The sequence below is a fragment of the Plectropomus leopardus genome, chromosome 5 (genome assembly GCF_026936395.1).
Source record: "Plectropomus leopardus strain MGB_pleo_1.0 chromosome 5, ASM2693639v1, whole genome shotgun sequence".
In the NCBI taxonomy this organism is placed as follows: domain Eukaryota; kingdom Metazoa; phylum Chordata; class Actinopteri; order Perciformes; family Serranidae; genus Plectropomus; species Plectropomus leopardus.
In genome coordinates, this window is record NC_142180.1 from 31,016,014 (window position 1) to 31,036,339 (window position 20,326).

Genomic DNA, 20,326 nt, shown 5'->3' on the forward strand with positions numbered 1-20,326 from the left:
ATTTATATTTTTATTTTGAAAAAGCATTCATTTTTAATTTATTCCTAGTACATTGTTACTGTATCATTGCAAATGGGTTCAAGTAGTCAAGTCAAGTCAGTATTATTTGTAAAGCCAATTTATTATTTATGTGTATATATGTATATTAATAGACTCTTTTATTGCTGCTACTTGGTTGAAACTGCCAAACAAAATGTTGCTGTATTTTATTATACAATGACAAAAATCTGTCTATCTATTATCACAAATCACAATTTGGCTGAGAGGGCTTTACAGTATACGACGTCCCTCTGTCCTTAGACCCTCCAATCGACGATGGAAAAACTCCCCAAAAAACCTATAACGTAAAAAAAACCATAGCATAGCATTGTGCAAATTCAAAACAAAAACAAAATGAAATTGCAATGCTTTAGATATCTATTATACAATCTAGCTCTTCCAAGTGTTTAAATAACTGAAACAAGGGGAGTTTCACAAGAAACTACACCTGCACAGACTTCTCATCATCTTCAAGCACAATGTCATCATATCCTAATTTGTCAAGCGCACTAAATTACCTTAAAGCACCATAGCTGTGGTACACAGCTTAGCCTGTATTCTATAGAAATGAATAATAAGTAATGTACATATGAACATAACATTAGCATATTCTACTATTCACAATATACAGAAACTGTTATGTAAAGCTAAATAAAATCAGAACCTTTATTATATGTCATATACCAAGACAGATATTTTTATATTTACCAAATAAAAATAAGTGCATTAGCAAGGTAACCAGCTTATTAGGAATATTGTCGTTTTTGGAATAAGGTCAAAAAGTGGAATATTTTGCACATGTAACGAAGTCTGTTAGTAAGCAGGATCATTTTTCTTCTATAGTCCTCCAAAAAGCACGAAAGCTCTGTCAATACGCTTCTAAATTTGTATCTGTGTCTTTGCTACAGGCTGGAGCACACAGGCCCAGAACACCCTGAAACCCTGAAGGACTCTAATGTCTCCAGTGACTCTCCCACACCTTCCCCCACGTTACCAGACTCAGGAGGACAGGAGAACAGACAGATTGTCACTCTGGTAGAGGAGGAGGAGGATGAAGAGCCCAGGCAGTCTACTGTCACCCTGATGGAGGAGGAGGTGGAGGAGGAAGAAGAGAAGACTGAGGAGTCGTCGAGGAGGGAGGCAGACAGGAACCAGTGGGAGAGCCAGACTTACTGTCCTTTCTCCTCCTTATCCTCTCTGTCTCTGTCTTGCATGGCCACCCTGCCAGAGCTGCTCCATCGCTGGTGCTCCGCCAGGCTGGCCAAGGAGAGACTCCGCAGCCTCAAGCGGAGGCAGCTGAGCACCCAAACACAGACACAACCTAACACGAACACCCCTCCCCTCACACACACGCCTCCACTGATCCCTGCCCCTGTCCCCACGCCTCTCAAAGAAGATCTGCCCCTCACAGAAAAAGCTCCGGAGCCTGAGGCTCCCATTAACAGCCAAAAAGAGGGGAAAGTCTTGACTGAGGCACACGCCACACAATCAAACACTCACACTCCTGAAACACACACTCCAGAGCTCAACATCCTCCTTGAGCCGAGCAGAACCTCCACCATCCCCCCTCACAGTTTCTCAGACATCCAGAGTTCCCTGACATTGCCCACCCCCACCCACGAGGAGAGGCTGTTCCCTCCTATTAAAGACGCAGCCCTGGACTCTGTCCCCACTCCTCCCCTCCAAGCTGTCTTTATCCCAGAGACGCAGCAGGCCAGCAGTGCCACCCCCACCCTTACTGTCAGCGCTCCCCCACAGCCCATAGCCTCTGAGACTCCTTCTACTGCTGTTGTAGTTCCCCCTGTTCCCAAAGAGCAGCCCGTTCAGCCTCTTCCCACTGCATCAAGACCTGAAGACCTGATACCCCCTCCCACTGAGCTGCCAACACCTGTCCCACTCGCAGACACAGATACAGTGAAGTCAGGCACAGAAACAGACTCACAGAGACACAATGTCCAGACTTCTCAGACTCATGGGGAGCAAGGCGACTCGCTCACACAGACTGGAGAGCCTCACCGAGTGGAGGACTCAGTGGATGAGGACCTGTTGAGCTCTAATGGGAATGGCAATGTCCACCGGACAGCTACAGACTTCTATGCAGAGCTGCAGAACGGAGGAGATTATAATGGCGGAGCAATGACAGGGAACGGCATGTTATTGAATGGGGGGACGGTGCACGGCTCCAGCCAGAAGGAGAGCGTGTTCATGAGGCTGAACAACAGGATAAAAGCCCTGGAGATGAACATGAGTCTGTCCAGCAGATACCTGGAGGAGCTCAGCCAGAGGTAAACCACTGGACACAATGAGCCGTAGATGGCACTTCCTCAGGCTTCCAGCAGATCCTTAAAAAGTCTAAAAAGGCATTGAATTAATTAATCTTTTTTTTTTAAGGCCTTAATTAGTGTTCAAATGTCTGAAAAAAAGTCCTTTAAAAGCCTTCAAAATGCTTAGACATGGAAAATGAGAATAAATATTTTTTTTTCTGAAGTTGGATTTAGTAATTTAATAATAACTGATAACATATTTTATTTATTGATTATTATTAGAATTGTTATTATAGTTACTATTATTTTAAATATAAAAAATCTGCCAATTTCCCCTCAAATGAACATAACCAAAAAAGTTATGTTTCATGTTACAATGAATATTTGGGCAAAATTAAGCAATTGATCCTCAACTTTGGTTGTTGAGAAAATGCTCCTAGATTTCACTACAAGTGGCATTAAAAAGTCCTAAAAAGTTTTTTGTATTTGTAATGCTCAGGTACCGTAAGCAGATGGAGGAGATGCAGCGAGCGTTCAATAAGACCATCATCAAACTGCAGAACACCTCCCGCATTGCAGAAGAGCAGGTCAGTTTCACATGAAGGCAATATGCACAAGAGAAGTTTAAGCATAAATGGAAAGTGGTTATGTGCGTTTGTCTGATAGCAATGACTGACAGATGATAAACTTGTGCTTTTCAGGACCAGAAGCAGACAGAATCCATCCAGGTCCTGCAGAGCCAGCTGGAGAACGTCACCAAACTGATGCTAAACCTCACCGCTACAGTCAGCCAGCTGCAGAGAGAGGTAACGTATCTGTATCGACTGTACTGACGACCGCATAACTGAACATAGTCCTTACAGGTTCACAGCATTTTTCAACCAGTGCAGAAATCATGTCCGTTTGTCGTATTTGTTGTGAGAGTTTAAGCTCTGCCCATGCCAAAACCACACCAGAGTTAGAAACGTGCATGGTTTTCTGCGGGGAATATTCTCTGCAACACTTTGATGTCAAACTGACATTTAGCAGACCACATGGAAATGGGGCTGTGCAGCACATATCTTAAGTTCAGCAGGGAAATACTGAAAATGTTACAGCTAAAAGAACATAGGCAAATTATACTAATTTTGGCAAATACGTGACTCTTATTTTAATATTTGAAGTGCCTCCAGCAAACTGTTAACTGGGACATGAGACAAAAAAAGACACATTTGGAGACCATGTACAACACACAGTTCAGTAGTCCCAAATAGATCAATCCCAGAATTGGCTCTTTTCTGTTGTCGACACTTCAAAAAGTTTAACTTTTCGTGCTCAGTGGCTGACTTCAAAGGTTGCCCTGCTGACCTTAACTGAGAGCATACAGTCACGCCATTGTTCAGTCATGTTTTGTTTGAGAAAACCTCCTTTTCTGCTGCCTCTGAAAAGAGGAAATCTTGTGCTCACAAGGATTAAACTGCATTAGAAATATATATATTTATACATTTTATACCTCAAAGCCCCCAAAATACACCACATTATCTAAAAGACAGAAGAATGTCAGAGCTGGCGATTGGGTGTAAGGTTTATCTAAAATTAGCACCACGTTCTTAGCTGTTTGACAACGTAGTCAAGCTGAAGGCTCATGTTATCTATTACCATTTACAAGCAGAGGTCTGTGTGTTTTATGATCAGAGTTGGAGGTGAGCAGGTACTCTCGAGCTGCAGGGCTATTGAATATTCATAGATCACTGAGCACTTAATGAGGCCAAGGTGTAGAGTTACATCTAAGCCTGTAGTTTTTAGGGGATTAATCAATGCTCTGTGAAGAATTCTAATATGTCTACATACAAAATTGTTTTGTTTTTTACTGTATGTGATTTAAAGTTTCATGCAACATTTCACTGATCGCTGTTTTTCTTTTTCTCTGCAGGTTTCTGACCGTCAGAGCTACCTGGTGGTCTCTCTGGTTCTGTGTCTGACTCTGGGCCTCTTGCTATGTCTGCAGTGCTGTCGCAGCTCCTCTCCCGCCCCCAACACCAGCACTGCTGCCCTTCCCAAAAGCAACCACTACCCCAGCCCCAAGAGGTTTGTCCCACCAAAGCCTCATTCCCAATGTACAAAAAACCCACTAACACTCGCTAACATCTGACTTTTTAATGCAATGAGAATGCGTACAGCGTCAGCATTCACACCCAAATGACTCTGCAGTGAACACAGGTTTTTATCGCCTCCAACTGCGATCGGCAGTGATGGGTGCACAACACACAGGTGAAAATGCTAATATAAGCTCCATAACCCGCAAAATGCAATAACGTGCCATCACAAATTACCATCCATCTCCTCCAAAGCAGTGCTAAAACACCAATCCAAATACATCTGCGTCGCATTTGAAAGAGACACTGAATAAGTAAGAGATATATAAACAGAGGAAACCACTGAAAAGTCTTTAAAGACCTCGTTTCTGTTGCTGTCCACTGTTTACCTGTACCCTGGCCTGTCAATGACATCGTACGGACACACCAACAAAACAACCCCCACACACACACACCCAAAAGCTGACAGGCAGACTTGTGAGCTGCAGCAGTATGCTCACTGGCAGTAGAAATGCAGTCAATCGCATATATTTAGCAGGTTTACCCGTGTTTGAAAAACCTGCATGCACGTGTTAATTTTGGTGGGAAAGGGGTGTAACATTCCTGCAGAGTATGAATGGGATATTTTCCTTCTGCAGGCCTGGCTCTTAATTCACTGAGTTGTTCTACTTGTCTTCTACACCCAGTTTTATGATTCTGCTTTTAAACAGGACATATTGTATCACTTGTCACTCCTGTTCTGCCACTAACTGTAGGGCTGCCGTACTTGTGACAATGCAAACAACATAAATGTCAATCTAATTTTTCTTGGCAGATGCTTCTCCTCCTATGACGATATGAGCCTAAAGCGCAGGGTGACCTGTCCGCTTGTTCGCTCGAAGTCGTTCCACTTGTCCTCTACAGAAGGTAAGAGCTGCCTCTCCCTAAACACACCAATGCACACACAAAATACTCAAGTCTCCCTCAAACCTCCCCTCTCTGTTTTTCTATTTATTGAGTTTCCACCTCCTGTTTTGCCATTAAAACACATGCAACATTGACTACAGTCATAGCTCATTGCAAAAAAAAAATCATTTTATTGACACTTTAGACCTTTTCAGGCTAGTTATGTTGGACTGCTGCAGCTCTTACCACACAACATCCTAGTACGATCTGAATCTTTCTTACTTATTTCTTTCTCTCCCACTCTCATTCAGTCTTAATCTCTGCTGTTTCCTCTCACACATGTCGCCATGCGTAGTGGCTGCTGATAGCCCTGATGTTGCCAGTGCCTTGAGCAACACTAGCCCACAGGGAGAGGCTGGTGCAATAAAAGAATGAAGTCTTTGACTCATGAAACCTTAAACTCCCCCTGCTGTTCATTATCCCTCAACTATGTGTGTGTGGGTGTGTGAGTTCGCCCTTGAGGCCGAGAGGCTGTCATTGCCAGCTTGTGCCCACATGCAGGCTTAAGGAGTGTAATAATAGAGCATGGTGCTTCGCTGGCTCATGGTAGACATTTGCAAGTAGTAATCGATAATTAAAATAACACGCTTTTCCCGTGATTTTAGCTTAACTGTAGCTCTTTGTCGTAGTCGAATTGTGTTCTCTTTTTTGCAGACATTAAACCATGATTAGAAATTCTTTAATAAAACTACTTGCAAGGTCACTTCATGCTTGTTACATGTATGTATTCCTGTTTGCCATTCCATCATTAACCTGGCCCCTCTCTCCCCTCCCCAGTAGGTCCAGATGACTTGTACATTGTAGAACCTCTAAGGTTTTCTCCAGAGAAAAAGGTACAGTGTTTGTTTCAACTGCTGCTGTTGGCTGTGTCGGCCGCCTTACTTTTAGTGCTGTGTGTTTTCTAGTGTGGGTCAGTGTGTCCATTAAGTGTTACTAGAGCAGTGAAAGGCTTCTCCGTCAGTCTGAATTCTGATCTCAGTGGAGTAGCTGAGATAAGGGAGCAGCTGTTAAGGTTCAGCCCACCCCAAATACATGTTGACCACTTCTTTGCGGACACTGTGGGCATATTTTCTGATTTGACGATAATCAGCAAAATGAAAACATCTCTTTTCCAGTGAAAACATTTGTCGAGGTGAATAAATCATGGTGCACTGTGGACTTAAATCACACAGGGTGTCTGCAGGTCCTTAAAAAGTCTTAAATTCAAGTTTATAAATATGAGATCTTGAAAGTCTTTAAATGGAGAAAAAGAAAAAGATGAATTTTCCAAAAATCAGTCTTAAATCTGGTTTAAAAATGATCCTGAAAGGTCATTAATATGCATTAAATTTAAGTGCCTTATACCTGTAGACACCCTGATCACAGCACAGCTCAAGGGTCAGTTATAAGTCCCTTTTACAGAGCCTTTTGCGTTGTTATTCTGCCACACCCTTCTGTATAAAGGTATAAACACAGTATTGGCAAAAATAAAGACAAAAACCAAAAAAGTAATCTTTAAAACAAAAAAACATGGTATTGGGATACTGAGTTGTTCCGCCTTTGAGACAGCAGCAGAGGTGGTAACAGTGCCAAATCGACATCTGCGTAAAAAGTGAGCTAGCAGGACAGGACTTGTGTCACATTTTGACAACGTGTTATCTGTGCGAACCAACATCAGGATATTTAAATTCAATATCAATTAGCAGCTAAGTCAAATAACAACAGCACCCGCAAAAGTCTGCAAATTGTGGAGACAGTGGGTCCCGGGACTCCTTACCCTCCATAACAGGGACAGTAAATGATTGTTATTGCCATGCCATGCCATTGTAATTGTTTAGAAAGCACTGCCCGACAAGTATGTTATAGGTCACAGTAGACGCTGGCCCTGTTGTGTTGCACGTCACGGCCGTCACGCCTTTTTTGTTTTCACAACACCAGCATGCGATCTAAAATCACACACTGAAGTGGCATTATTCAGGTATTGTTTGGTTCTGTGTTTTCAAAAAGAAAGAAGAAAAAAAAGCATGTCAGTGTAATGGTCTTTGTTGCGGCAGAATTGGATCTCTGTGTAAAAGGGGCTATAAAAACTTTAGATAAGTAGTTTTTATGTTTTGTTTGATCTAAATCCTAGATTCAGTCATTCCCTGTGAAACTTTCCCACCCTTTGATCCATTTGTGTGACCTCAGTGTCTAGCAGAAAAGTGGTTGATATGGCTTTACATTGTTAGATGTATCTTGGTTTTCTCTAAATATGTTTTTTTTTAACGTGCACTCCTTCTGTTTTGTGTTCTTTCTCTATAGAAAAAGCGTTGCAAGACAAAGTCATTGGACAAGGTTGAGATCCTGAAGCCAGCTGATCCCTCTGCTCCGCTCACAAACGGGGGTCTAAACTGCAACGGATTCCACCCATACCTCCCTGCGTCACCACCACCACCACCACCCCTCCTCCTCCCCCTCCTCCTCCACCTCTTCCTCTTCCTCCTCCCCCTTCTCTCCCACCGCCTCCCCCTCCCTCTGTTGAGCTGGTGTCATCACTGCCCACTTGCACCTCCAACAAGGAGTTCCCCTCAGAGACCAGCAGCTGCAGCTCATCCACCCACTCTGAGGAGTCCTACACAAGCCGCCTCCCCCCTCCTCCCCGTTCCCTCCGCCGGCCTGTGCAACGGACACAGCCTGCCTTTCGCCCTCCAGCAGCCTCCCGCCAAGTCCCGCCAGGAGAAGCGCTCGATGAAGCGGCGGAGGTCGCGTCAGACGGAGCTGCAGTTCCCCGCCATGCGGGGAGGCAGCGTCGGCTCTCTGCCCAGCCTGCAGCAGCTCATGAAGGGAAACAAGGAGATCAGCGTCGGGACCATCGGAGTGACCGCAGTCACCGGACACGTCTGAATACTTACACACAACTTTCTGTTCACAACACACTCTATATGGTAGCAAACTTGTGAGGAGATGAGGTCTTAACTGCATCCCAAAGAACCACATTTCCCATGAGCACCAAGGCGCACCGTGGAACTGAAGTGGCAGCAGTAACTCGACATCATCCAGTCCTCATTCACTCCTGTCAAAGAGCTGTTTACGGTTACGTGCCTTTATATCCGTTCTAGACCTTTTAATCTTAAAAATATAAAGAATTGTTGACGGAAAGAGACACAATGGTGGGGGAGTGACACATTAACACAAGTCAAATCCATTGAAGTGTGTTTTTTTTCTACTGGATAAGCACATTGTCCCGTGACAGATGAGCACCAGTAAGCGTTTATCCCCACTCTGAGCACAGTGAGGAGAGGTCTTCAACTTCCTTCACCTACAGCGGGCATCAAGAAGTGTTATGCTGCTCTATTGGATGAAATGTGTCGCCGTGAGAGAAACTGTGCAGAGCATGACAGACTACTTCTCTTACCCTTTTTTTCTGTCTTTCATCGCCATCAATCTCCCCATTCTTTGTTTGCATCCTAACATGACTGCAGGTGTTTGTATGGGACCAGAGAGCTCAACTTCTCGTTGTACACTTCTGTTTTCTTCTCTTCTGTCTCTGTCTTCTGCTCCAAACCAACCATCAGAGCTGAATGAAGAACATCATTTTACATGTCTGAATGTGTTAGTCCTTTCAGTTTAACTTCACAAATACAATCGCCGCGGTTTGTAGATCCTATGAGTTCACAATGAGCTGTACCTTCTCAGTTAATTTGGGCAGGGCCCGAAAAGCCTTTTAACACCAAATCAAGAGAAACTACACTGTTAAAGAGGATATTGTGACTGTCGAGGAAGGTAAAAAAGTTTCAACCAGGCTAGAGGCATTTTTTTATTTATTTATTTTTTATTTTTTGTCATCCATAACTGAGCCATGCTTCTCTTCTCTTTGCTAGTGTGGTTTATTTTAATTATTCTCACAACTTTTATGGTAGCATATGTTTCCTGATCAGAGCACAGTGTACTGTAGGAGCACATTGGGTTGCAGAGCTGAATGTTTACTTTTCTGTCTCTCTCTTCCTCTCTCTCTCACACACACACACAGACACACACATCCTACTGGGACCCTGCAGCCGAGTCTGACAGACCAGTTTTATTTATCTATTTATTTATTTAAAAGACTACAGATTTTTCTCCAGCGTAACTTGCTTGCCAGTCTCCCAATCCTGCAGTGTCAAAGTACCCATGTGAGTTTGTTACACAGAAATATTACAGAGAAATGCACTCGACCACACTAACACATGGCAACAGTGGATGGCTCAACCACAGGCTTTATTTTTTCTTTCTTCTTCTTTTTTTTTAGCTCATGGCAGCCCCTTATTCTGTTTTGCCTCCGCCTGAAATATGGGACAAATATATCAGTCACATGTCCTGCAGCAGCTACTAGATAAATGAGTATTGACTTTAGAAAGCTTCTTAGGATCGTCACACTGCTGCTTTTGTATTTGTTCAGAGCTGCTGTGTTGGAAGTATGGAAAGGGCTAAACTGTTTATTGTTGTCGTGTCTTTTGTGTGCTTGTGTTGGCGTCTTTGTCGGGTCTCTCACCGATTGTTTTTAACCCGCCCTGTACACGATCGCATGACTGAAGTACGCTAATATTCAGTTTAATGTTTGAACAGCGTAGGGAGTTGCAGATGTGATAAGTTTTTTTAAATAATAAAATGTGTATATTTCTTTTTTTGTATGCAGTTTCTGACTGGCTCTGTGTGGTTGGACTTGTGTACAGTTTTGACAGAGACAGAATTTTCTTCTTACTCTTCCAAAAAAGAGAAAAAGTTACATTACCTCCTCTGACCAGCTTCTTTTTGCATATCTTTACCCACCGAGGTCGCCTCTCGACCCCCATTGCACGACTTCCTGTGACTGTGAAGAAAAGTTTGAATATGCCTGCTTTTATTAACCACTCTAACATGTTCCCATTAGGAGCTTGAATGCTTAATCACTCTACACGCCTGCTTTCCTGACTAGCTGATCCCTACGTGCATCCTCACTCTCATTATTGTCCACTCTCGACTTTTATTCCCTCGTCATCGCTCTTTGACTTTGTGTGTTCGCCCCACCTCGAATGATACTTGTGTTTTGTGAGGAGAAGGATACGAACTGTTGAATAAAGGGAACGCGGCGAAGATGGTTAAATTTGGAACACTATTAATGTGATTCTGTAAAAGCCGAGCAAATCATGAGGTTGTTTTTTTTTACCCTTGAATGTGTAAGGTCTTACTTTTCTGTGTGTGTGTGTCAACCTGTATGCATGTGAGAATTTATTTGTTGTATGTGTGTGTCTGTGTTATGAGAAAAAGACTACTTTGAATCTACTTATCCCGTAACACAGCAAACAGGGAGAATGCCCTCGGAGAGAAATTCTAGCTCAGTGTGCACTTTGTATGACTCCTCACGCCTTTTTTTGTTTTTTTACCTTATATGTCAAGTGCTATCTTTTCTTTCTCTTTCTCTCTCACTGTCCCTCTTTCTCTCTGTGATTACTCTGAAGAGCTGCACAGTATTTTTGAGCAGGAGTGTTACTACAAAACTTGTAGTGCCATTAGAAACTGTGAATTTCTAAATAAAACCTTTTTTGTTGTCTTTCACCTTGTCTTTGGCTTTTATTGTGGTAGCTTTCATATTCAGTGATAGATAGTTTGTTTAAATAAAAGATATGATGCTTAGAAACTGATTGTAATATTATAACAAATAAAAATTTGCCAAAGGGCAACTTTCAAAAGGCACCTTAGTAAACCAATTTATTTATTTGGTTTTCAATACAAATTATCTGTAATAACCATATTCCTGTTTATGAAAAAAAAAACTAAAAAAATTACATGTCCATGTAGCAATATGGATTTGTTTTGTGTATGTTTTTTGCTTGTTTGTTTGCTTCTTTGCTTTTGTTGTGTTGTTTGTGTTTTTTTCTGAAAATTAGTTATGTATCTTTGTTACTGTAATTTTAATTATCATTATTTTATTTTGTGATATATATGGACAAAAGTTCTGTCAGATATAATAAAATTTAATTTGTTTTTTTTAAATTAATTTTAAAAAAACAATATAAAAATAAAATTGATTTCAAAATAATACGAGATATGAAGTTACAAAAGACATAAGAAAGACAACACTAATATATGTTGCAGTTATAAAGCAAAGAAGGAAGAAAAATGTATTTATATAGCACCTTTCACAGACACCAGTCACAAAGTGCTGCATAAACACAAAGCAATAAAGCAAATTAGTCCAAATAAAACCTAGATAAAATGTAAAGTGAGAGCAGATATAAGCACAGGATTAAAACACTGTATGCTGCTCAAATGCCTAAATGTAAATTGTGGAACTTTTACAAGTTAAAACTCGTCCTAACATTCTGTTGTTGGTTGAAAACTGAACATAAACTTCAGTATTTTGTTCATGCAGGAGATGCAGGCACCGACACTCCTCCCTGCAGATCTTACATACTTTAGCATGTTACACAAAATACTATAAGAAACCACTGGATGATGGACCACTGGTGCATGTTGTATTTTCCTAAAGCAGAGAATCTTGTCTCTTTGGTAGTAAAGTAATAAAGTACAACAGAAGCACACTGATGCAGCATCATCATCTGCAAACAGATGAAACAGCAGTGGAAAATTGACACGTTACCTCCCGCCACGAGGTGTCGCTGTGAGCAGAGCGGAGCGCTGTTTCCCGCCGCTGCCTCCTCTCTCTGCTCTGTCTTGTTTACGTTTTCCAACAACATGGAGGACGAGGTGGATGTTGATATCGAGGGAGATGAGTTTGACAGCAACATAAGGTGAGATTATGCGTTTTTTTGTACATTAACACACATACCGTCTGTTAGCCGTGTGTGCTGCAGTCCACGCTTATTTACAGACACCTGGTTGTTGTCTTTAGCCCCACAGTGCAGCTACGGCTGCGGTTAGCTGTCCTGTGTCTCAAATAAATGACTGGTGTCTCCACGGTGTCCTTTTTTGTTGCAGTGAGCTGGATGCAGGAGGTTTAGTCCAGGAGCAGCGGTTCATGCAGTCTGCATGGAAGAGCAGCGCGGGGATACTGGTATGTCCACAGAGCTGATGGTCCCTCAGCTGTGGGACTGCTGATGTCTGAGTTGTTGACTCTTTTGTGTCTCTGTGTTGTGCAGCCGTGGGAGCTGGACAGCTCCATCAGCCCAGAGAACAGAGAGGTGATAGAGAGGATGCTGCTGGAGGAACAGTATCCTTTCACTGGCATCAAATGCATCACAACATTTGGAAATGATGTTGGCATAATGGCTGCACAGTCTTCAGGAGCTTTACTGCAAACTGCAGGCCTGATAAGACACAGAGCTCATCGTTAGATTACTAAACGGGCTCAGGACCAGGGGCCCGGTCAGGGAAATGTCACACTTACCAACCGGAAAGAGACACAAAAAGACTACAAACATAGTTAAAGGAACTGCAAAGAAACACAAAACAACTTAAAAGAAACATAAAATGACCACAAAGAGACACGAAACAAACAAAAAAACACAAAAAAGGACCTCAATGAGACACAAAATCATCACAAAAAAGTAAAGACAACCAAAAAGAGACACAAATGACTACAGCAACACATAAAATGAATGCAATGAGACACACAACAACCCAAAAGAGACACAAAATGAAAAAAAAACACATAAAAGGACCTCAATGAGACACAAAATCATCATAAAAAAAGTAAATACAACCAAAAAGAGACATGAATAACTACAACAACATACAAAATGAATGCAAAGAGATACACAAAAACTCCAAAGAGACACACAATGACTACAGGTAGAAAACGAAACAAAGATTTCTGCACTATAATGCACTTTATATTTGTTCAGATACATAGTTTGGTTTGGTTTGGTTTTATTTCAAACATGTAAAGAGAAATGACACAAGAACGAAAATACAGCTATAAAAAAATATACAAAACAAAAAGAACACAAAAGATTATCAAACACAATTCACATAATTATCCAGCGTCCTAGTTTCGAAAACAATCACTATTAAATCAATTGCTCCTAAACCATACTTGTAGATACTACCTGACAGGTGACGGGATTCCTAACCATATTTGGGAAAGTGGCACTAAAAATGAGCCCAAAGTGAAGAAGTAAGTCACTGTTTTCCCCAGCACTCAAATGAGCAGATGAGACCTCATGTTGTTGGCATTCATGTCACACTTTTGTGATTGTGTCGGATGTTCAGGTCTCCAGCCAAGACGTCAGCTTCTGGCTCGTCCTCTCGTTGGTCCAAACAGGAGAAAGAGCTGTTTGAGGAAGGACTGGTAAGCATTCCTTGTCACTGGAATCTTATGGGTTTTACAGGCCCATAACAATTTTTTTTTTGAGCGTATTGTCTAAAATAGTTGTGTTTTTCTGCAGGCTCAGTTCGGTCGAAGGTGGACTAAGATTGCCAAGTTGGTGGGCAGCCGTTCTGTTCTTCAGGTCAAGAGTTACGCCAGACAGTATTTCAAACACAAGGTCAGACTTGCCTTTGCTTTCTACCCGTGTTATGATGCAACTTAAGCAGCACACATTCTCACATTTTCCATTTTGTTAATCCAAGCTTAATTATCACCTACCACAGTTGTGCTTTCCTCATCAAACTCTTTCACAAGCAGAACACATTCCTCGGGAAGCTGTGGGAAATAAACAAACTCTTTCGTCATCTGTATGTTGTTTTCAGGCTAAATCAGAACCCAGAGCTGCAGCTCCCTCTGCAGGTCCTGCGCTGCATCTGCAGCCTCCTCAGCCTACCTCCAGTCATGCGTCCACTCTGACAAACACTGTCCGCATAGAGAAGCTCTCTGATGAAGAGGACGAGGAGGTGGACATCACTGACGACCTCAGCGATGATGACGACAAACCAAAATTCAAATCTGAGCTCTGTGAGCCAGAACAGCTAACGGGCGCTGAGATACAGACAGACGCAGAGCAGAAAGAAGACGGTCTTACTGAGACAAAGGACCAACCCAGCCACACCTCGCTGTCTCCACAAAGTCCTCAACCTGCGTCTTCCCCCCCCTCCTCAGAGAAGACTGGTGTGAGTGGGTTAGATGAGAAAGACAGTGAAACAGTATCACTACCTCCAAAATCTTGGACAAACTCGGAGGAAATGACTCATGACAATGAAGGCCAGAGCTCCCAGTCTGAAACTTCAGCACAGACTGGTCGACTGGAAGACGCACATAGTGACGGCACAGGTGAGACACAGTTAATTTTATGTAAATTGATCTCACAATATTGTTCCTCCTTTTTTCCCTTGTTAAGTTTCACTGTGGTCGGATTTGCCCCTCAGATGCTGCTGATAAGACGGAGCAAAGTCCAGCTGATAGACCAGAGGACGACCAGGAGGAGGAGGACGAGGAGGAGGAGGAGTTAAAGGCACCTGAGCAAGAAATAGAGATGGACATGGAGACCATCACGGAGGACGAGAAACAAGCTATCTCAGAGTTCTTTGAGGGACGACCATCCAAGACCCCTGAGAGATACCTCAAGATCCGAAACTACATCCTGGATCAATGGTAAAACTTTTGTCACCACAACACTGCAGAGGAGGCGTTTTTTGGTTTTCTTTGTTTTTTTTTTTGTTTAGTAAAAATGTCTTACACACTGCAGGGCTCCAGTTATCTAGTCTGATGAAGAGCGGTTGTGCTTGAAGCGTCACTTTATTTTCATGCATTAAAAAAGTGATAACTGGAGCCCTGCAGTGTGCAAGACATTTTTTTTCTTTTTACTTTTCACTACTGTTTGGTTCCGCACCTGCTACAATTTTGGATTGGATATGCATGCATACTTTTGCTTTTGTTTTTTTGTTTTTTTTACCAGGTTGAAGAGCAAACCCAAGTACCTCAACAAGACATCGGTGCGCCCTGGACTGAAGAACTGCGGAGACGTCAACTGCATCGGGAGAATACACACCTACCTGGAGCTCATTGGAGCCATCAACTTTAACTGCGGTGATTTTACTGAGCATATGACGGCATTATTCTGCTCTTTATTAAAATCTGGCTTCCTTTTTAATTTGGAGCTCTGTCTCTTCTCTCATAGAGCAAGCGGTTTATAATCGCCCAAAGGTGGTGGACCGCTCCAAGAATAAGGAGGGCAAAGATGTGCTTGAGGCTTACCAGCTCGCCCAGAGACTGCAGAGCATGGTGGGTACCTACAAACTCCTAAACCACGAACACTCAACTTTCTTTGCAGAGGTCCACTTTTGCAAAATGTCAGTTAATAAACAAATATAAATAATGAAAATATAAATAGTTAGCCCCAACTCATGTCAAGGGTTCTGGAGGATCCCTTTTTGACGCTTTTTTAATTTCCTTTTTTTGATGCTTTGTTTAATGCCTCATTTACATTTAAAGTACAATAAAAATCCTGGTGTAAAAAATGGTTGGCAGGCCAATCTGCACCCTATTGCCCAATTTAAGTACCACTGTAAAAAACTGACACCCAACCTCAGGAATCTAAATTATGAGTTTGCTTGACCTCGAGCTAACTGCTGATTGACTGCATGTTTTAGCGGACCAGGAAGCGCCGTGTGCGGGACATATGGGGAAACTGGTGTGACTCTAAAGATTTGGAGGGACAGACGTATGAGGTTTGGACTCTCTCTCTCTCTCTCTCTCTCTCTCTCACACACACACACACACACACACACACACGGAGGACAGCAAAATCTTGTTCACTGGGTGAGTTCACATCACTGATACTGTGCTCGTGGTGTTTTCATCAGCATCTCAGTGCCGAGGAGCTCGCTCTGCGGAGAGAAGAGATGAAGAAGCAGCCTAAACCCTGCAAGATCTCCAGATTCAGAGGGTGAGCATGATGGATACATGCAACATCTGATGAATTTCAGAAAGCCTAACAATTACGTATTTAGAAATGTGTAACTTCATATGGTTTCACTCCTTCTTCTAGGTCTTTTGATCCGTTCCAGCTAATTCCCTGCAGGTCTTTTGGAGAGGATGTACAGGTTAGTGGCCGTTTATTGCATCACTCAGACATCAGTAGTGCAATAGTATTTTTGCAAGATGGGAAATGTCCCCACTTGATTTAATCTGTGGTTATGCGTGCATGAACTCTGTAATTATGTTTTGTTTTTTTTAGGTTTGATAGTTATTTAAATCTCTTGCTTGCAGGAACCATTCCGGGTTGTTGTGTGTGCAGAGACTCTCCTCATAATGGATATGGTATGCTTTACACACAGCCACACATGCTAAATGTGTTAAGAGCTCGTCAGCTTGAAGTTTCCTCTGTGTGCTGCATGTAGGACCGGGCAGTATGGGCTGAAAATTCTATTGCGATATGTTTAGGCTATATCTTTATAAAACACAATATATCTCAATATTTTTAAAACTCCTGAAAAGCTTGAACTGCAAGACACAATTAATTACAATTACAATTCTTTTTCTTTTTTTTTTTTTTTTTTTTACCAAATTCCCTCTTTGTTGTGACAATATAGTAGAAATGACTATTGGTCCTTTGAAAAAATATTAACACAATTCCATTTTTGATAATCATTAGTAATGTAGATATAATGACTGAGTGAGTAAAGACAAGTATTAAAACAAATAACATAGTTAGATAAGAGAAAAGTACATCAAAAATCAGGAAAAGACACACTTTATTCCATAAAGTGACCGTGACCTCTCTCAGTGAGGTTGGCCCCCAAAGGTAGCTTCTCCCTCGCCTCAGGTCTCAGTGCCTAGCCGTGTCTCTCTAGCCATCTTTAGTAACAATTGGTGTGTGTTGGTGTATGTGTGCGTGTGTGTGGGTGGTAAGGGTGGATGTTCGGGTGCCTTTGCGAATATGTGTGGGAATATCTACATGATTGTGTGTGTTGTTGCGTACGTATATGTGGGGGTGGGAGGGTCAGGCTGTCTGTATTTTTCTTGATTTTCATTGATGTTTTTCATTTCTGTTATTGTTTTTAATCTCTGTTAGGCACTTTGTGTTACTCTTTGTATGAAAAGTGCCATACAAATAAAGATTTGATTTGATAAAGATTTGATATACCAATGTAACGATTTCCATTATCTAAGATGATACATAGTCTCATATCTCGATGCGATGTAATATCTGTAAATTGTGCAGCTCTGTCTGCATGCATCACAAACTGTTTAAAGGTATACTATTTAGGATTTTCAGTAAAAACACACAGAGAAAAAAATGATGAATAGACTCATACAGACGTAATCCCTCTCAGTTATCACTTATCACCCAATATAAGTATAGTGGTGTATGTATTTGCAGAGACTCTGCCTGTACTTTTTTATTTTTATTTTGTTTTGTGTGTGCAAAGCATGCAGGTGACATGTAAAATTATAATCAAGAAGCCTTCAGGTGCCAAACTGTGCGCAGTGGGCATCCATGAGGAAGCTACAAAAATCCTGCACACAGCCTAGAAAAAAGCATTTACAGCTGACAATTTCTGCGTAGTGTACCTTTAACTGTCAGTTCACTGAACTGAAAGAAATACCTTTATATTATTTCCTGTTTTTATTATGCTTTGATCTAATTTATTCTGTCATTTATTCTCATTTATCGTGTTATAATGTTCTAAAAATAATCACGTGTTGTGATTGTTAGCACGCCCACGTGTCTCGGGGGGAAGTCATCGGCCTGCTCGGTGGAACTTTTAGTGCGGAGGAGAGAGTGTTAAAGGTAGGAAAATAAAAACAATACTGTTTACAATGAGAATAAATATTTTTTGTATTATACATAGTATTTTCATAATCGTACTTAGTGTCAGACGATTCTGTGTGTCTGCGCAGATCTGTGCAGCAGAGCCATGCAACAGTGTGAGCACAGGCCTGCAGTGTGAGATGGACCCGCTGTCTCAGACACAGGCCTGTGACGTGCTGTCGTCCCTGGGCTTCAGTGTGGTGGGCTGGTACCACTCACATCCCACCTTCCACCCCAACCCTTCGGTACGGGACATAAACACACAGGACCAGTTCCAGGTAAAGATGAGCAGAGGAGAGACGTCACTCTGTGAGTTGGTCTGTGTAAAAACGTGATCTGATTCTCTTCGTCCTGATTGTTTCAGAGTTATTTCTCACGCGGCGGAGCCCCGTTCATCGGGATGATAGTGAGCCCGTATGACCCAGCTAACCCCTCCCCCCACTCCCAAACTACCTGCTTGTTGGTGAAAGAGAGCCAGGAGCCTTCAGGCCCACAGAGTATGTGGAACACACACACACACACACACACACACACACACACACACACACACACACACACACACACACACACACACACACACACACACACACACACACACACACACACACAGAGATGATTCCAAACTTCAGAACAGTAGAGATCAAGAGGCTTTAAAATCAAGACGACAGTGTTGATTGATGATGATGATTTCGGCTCACAGTAGCACAGTTTATCCTCTGGCTGAATCTCTGTTCCTCCACCAGAGCTGCCCTTCAGATTCGACTTCCTGTCATCACAAGACGTTCCAGACTGGGAACAGACGTCGAGGAGAGCTCAGTGGATCATCCACAAATACAGTCAAACACCGGGGTAAGTGAGACACAAGACAGCAGTGCTAAAAGGGTTAAAGACAACCTGCTGTCATTTAAAATAGACATGATTACAAAAAAAACTTCTAAAGAAAGTATTTTGCCATGAAAGGTTTTCCAATATCTTCATTTAAAATATAATCTTTCCCAATGAGCAAATAGGACCCTTTTTTAAAGCACTGAATCCAGGTAAAATGAAAATAAGCCTTTTGGGTGTTTTTACATCCCGCACACTCTGATGGACTGAAAGCTCAAAATAAAGTGTGCAGTCAGTCAGTCGGCGCAGTCCCAGTTTAAAAAAGCAGACTGGAGTCCGACACGGAAGCTAAACAATGTTCAAACCATGTTTTAGGTACCTAAAACAAGTCCCTCGAAAAAAATCAATATCTGATGATAGACATAACACGTATTCATCCAGTCCTCCTCTGAGATGTCGAGTCTACGTTCCTTCTCCCATTTCAGCTTAATCGTATTCGTTTCTTTGTAGACTGAAAGCTTGAATAGAGTTTTGAGATTGTTTTTTTTTATACATGTCAATAATATGTCAGTTAAATAGGTATCATAGTTGTCAATGGGCTTTTAAAACATGCCTGACATCTACTGTTCCTCACACACCCCCACTCCTAAAAATCTGAATTATCTGTTTAATGATGAAGTATCTGAACTCCTCTCTTGTTAGGAGTGTGCAGATGGACAGATTCTTCCGGAAAGACTCCCATCTCACCTGTCTGGAGAAGGTTTGTCTTCTAAAACTGATTCACTATTTTTACTGTTAATTGTCCTTCACTTGACCTCCTACACATCACCTCTATTTAGATGCTGTCGTCTCTGGCGAGGTACCTGGAGCCCCTCCCAGAAGAGGAGGGAGACCCCTTCCTCACCGAGATCCAGGCGCTCTTCCAGTCCGACTTCATTGCCAAGCAGCAATCATGTGACCAGGAAGAAGGAGAATCTTTAAATATCTCATCCAGACCAGTGGACTCAGATGACTTTGCTTTTGATCAGCTGATCAGTGAGGAGAGGCCTCAGGAGGAAGGAAGAGTCTCTGATCCGGATTCTGGCAGAACTTCAGACGGCAGAGTTCAGACTCCCACACAGACCACAGACACGACCTCAGAGACTGTGTTACATCTGGGCTCCGTGCTGTCGACTGAACATGACTATTTACTGTGATGGACCACATGTCTGATTGTACTTCATGCAATATTTAATAAGTATCACATTTTATGTAAATACGTTAAGGTTTTGTATCAGTATTACCAGCTTACTCATTTAGTTTTTTAACATTTTGTTGTCATAGCAAAGTACTTTAACCAAAAACTAGAGAGAGAGTGAAGGAGAAAGAAAGAGGAAAGTGTGTGTGTTGTTAGAGAAAAAGCATTTCACTTTCCCATTCCGGCAGGTTTTACAGGAAAATAAAACTCTATTTTCATATTATGCTATCTGGATGTGTATTTTTGTTCACAGCTTTTATGTTCAGCATATTTTTGTTATAGTGCCTTGATATGCTGTAGTTCTATAACACG

At 42.0% G+C, this 20,326-nt stretch overlaps 2 protein-coding genes across 2 annotated transcripts in view; both read left to right on the plus strand.

Moving 5' to 3' along the window:
• Positions 1-10,855, plus strand: part of suco (SUN domain containing ossification factor) — a 55,592-nt gene extending 44,737 nt beyond the window's left edge. Inside the window, 9 exon segments of the mRNA XM_042482876.2 lie at positions 948-2,324; positions 2,803-2,890; positions 3,005-3,109; positions 4,216-4,370; positions 5,193-5,284; positions 6,101-6,156; positions 7,604-7,739; positions 7,742-7,937; positions 7,939-10,855. Of these exon segments, the coding sequence (XP_042338810.2) occupies positions 948-2,324; positions 2,803-2,890; positions 3,005-3,109; positions 4,216-4,370; positions 5,193-5,284; positions 6,101-6,156; positions 7,604-7,739; positions 7,742-7,937; positions 7,939-8,185 (2,452 nt within the window). The 3' untranslated portion in view covers positions 8,186-10,855.
• A 1,048-nt stretch (positions 10,856-11,903) lies between these two features.
• mysm1 (Myb-like, SWIRM and MPN domains 1) lies at positions 11,904-20,237 on the plus strand. Its single transcript, XM_042481170.2, has 20 exons — positions 11,904-12,051; positions 12,239-12,314; positions 12,400-12,470; positions 13,302-13,376; positions 13,472-13,550; positions 13,648-13,746; positions 13,952-14,468; positions 14,564-14,789; positions 15,094-15,224; positions 15,316-15,419; positions 15,788-15,865; positions 16,001-16,083; positions 16,186-16,240; positions 16,407-16,457; positions 17,857-17,931; positions 18,042-18,230; positions 18,317-18,449; positions 18,696-18,801; positions 19,480-19,537; positions 19,617-20,237. Exons 1-20 carry the CDS (start codon positions 11,996-11,998, stop codon positions 19,971-19,973), a joined length of 2,619 nt encoding a protein of 872 aa, XP_042337104.2. The 5' UTR covers positions 11,904-11,995; the 3' UTR covers positions 19,974-20,237.
• The last annotated feature ends 89 nt before the right edge of the window (positions 20,238-20,326 follow it).